We start from the raw sequence: 2117 nt of genomic DNA on the forward strand, positions 1-2117 counted from the left end.
TCTCCAGGAAGCCGGCCAGCTATGGATTCCGCGCCACCCGAACGGATTCCATGGAAAACTACGACGCCAGGGTGCCATTGGAGAAATCACGGCGAGCTCACGTTCTAATACCGCGTTCTTCAGGTGAGCTCGCCGCGTCTCTCAAAGCGCCGTTCCAGCGCAGCTTGGAAAACACGAGAACAGCAGCGGCTCCGCAACTACTATCTCTTGGCTCTAACAACTTAAAACTACTAGCCGCGCGCACCCAAGTTGAGTTGGCTACCTCAAAATGAGCATCTTTGTTAGTTCTGTGACGACTAACTTTATTTTTAGCGGGGCAGGCGGGGTGTGGGGCTCAGCTGTCCCGCGCTGGCTGCGCCCCGATCGGCTTTTGGGGGTCGCCTCGAGACACCTGCCCGGCCCGGCTCGGACCCCCGAGCGAGGCATCCCATGCGTGAAAAACAGGAGCCAAATTGGGTTGGCGGGGGACGGCGGCGGGAAGGTGCGCTGAAATCGCAGACCCGCCCCGGTGATTGCCTCCGCAGGCGGTGGGGCGTGGCGTGGCGGGGCCGGGCGTGGCGTGGGGATTGACCTGCGACGCTCCCCGATTGACTCACCTTGAGGACGTAGATGTCGCCGGTCGTCTTGTTGATGTCGAACTTGGAGTTGGCCGGGTTGTCCGGATCGATCCCCTGACCCGTAAGGAAGTAGACGATGTTCTGCGGCCTGTCCTGGTCGCCGTCGGTCGCCGTCACCTGTTGGGTGGCAGAGGCGAGAGAGCGCCGTCAGCAAGTGCTGCCAGGAAGAGGGGAAAACGCCTCGAGAGACCGACAGAGGACACTTTCGGCGTTTCCCTTCTTCAAGGCGGTAAAAACAATGTCTGGTTCTGGTTTATTTTTGAAAGGGAAAAAGGAAATACTTTGAGGATCTCCCATATTTGTGGAAAACTCCTCCGATTTTTAAGGGAAATTTTCTCAAAAATATGAGGGAAATTCCCACATTTTTAAAAGAGACTTCTTCAAAATCTAAAGAACTACGGTATAATAGTTCCTCATAGTTGTCCCTTTTTCCTCAATAGGTTAGACATTGTTTAAACCGTGTTTTCCATGTGATGCAAGATGCAAGTTTCCTCTGTTTATTAAAAGATGGTTTACTTAAATGTGTTCAAACAACCTGTCACACCAAGTGTGAGACAGTCTAACACGTTTCGAGAGTTTATTTCCCATATCCTTTTGACTGCTAAATGGAGGGGGATATCCTTTGCGAATGTGACACTAGTGTCACACTTTGCATGGCAAAACAAACTTCGTCACCACAACGAAACGAGGAAAGTAAAATAGACATGCGGCAAGACTTGTTTGTTCCCGGCGAGAACAATTTGATGGGAGAACCAACTTTTGCTGCCCAACCAACACCTTTGATACAGCAACGATTGCGTTTGTCGAGATTAGCGCATGAGTGTTGTAGTCTACAAAAATATTGGTTGTCCCAGCCAAAGTATTTGACAGGAAGTTTGGTTTAAATAGTAAATTATCACCTGGATCAAACAATTTTGGTATGAATAATATTAACAACAATGTTCGTCGTGGTGACCATGTTTTTTCCGTGCTAGTAAGCAAGTCTGTGCGCATAACACTAAGATATAGTTTCATTTTCAGACACTTACTAGAAACGCAAATAAGACTACTAAAGACAACAAGACGTGCGTAAATGTCACAAAACCAGCTGTGCTAGTTTTAGTTTGGTAGTATTATTGATTCATTCACAGAGTGCATGCAAAGTGTCCATGCAAGGAAACAGACACGCGTTCTACTGGTTGATACTCACGTCACAGAAGAGAAGCGGTTCAGAATCACAATTGGAACACAGATCGGAATTCTGCCTAGCAGCTCGGTTTGCTCACGGCAAAGACGGCTCGAAAAGCGATTGTATTGCACTGATTGAAGCTTAAAAATTTTTGGTCGAATCGGTTGGGCTAAAATTTATTGTCGATGTTCAAAGACATATACACTCGGTTAAAGCTTCTTTCTGTTAGTATCTAATTGCTAACGCCTAGACGATTGTTTCACGTGCTCAGGTTTGTTTCTAGAAACTTTTGTGAGCCGTGTTTCGAAGGTTGGCTGGGGCTGAGGCTGAGC

The 2117-nt window shown here is 48.1% G+C and overlaps 1 protein-coding gene across 1 annotated transcript in view; it reads right to left on the minus strand.

Moving 5' to 3' along the window:
- Positions 1 to 2117, minus strand: part of LOC127749544 (neural-cadherin-like) — a 28462-nt gene that overhangs the window by 8232 nt on the left and 18113 nt on the right. Inside the window, exon 3 of the mRNA XM_052268124.1 lies at positions 517 to 734. Within this exon, the coding sequence (XP_052124084.1) occupies positions 517 to 734 (218 nt within the window). The remainder of the gene's footprint in view (positions 1 to 516; positions 735 to 2117) is intronic.

Source organism: Frankliniella occidentalis, unplaced genomic scaffold (genome assembly GCF_000697945.3).
Source record: "Frankliniella occidentalis isolate FOCC.00 unplaced genomic scaffold, Focc_3.1 Scaffold64, whole genome shotgun sequence".
Taxonomy (NCBI): domain Eukaryota; kingdom Metazoa; phylum Arthropoda; class Insecta; order Thysanoptera; family Thripidae; genus Frankliniella; species Frankliniella occidentalis.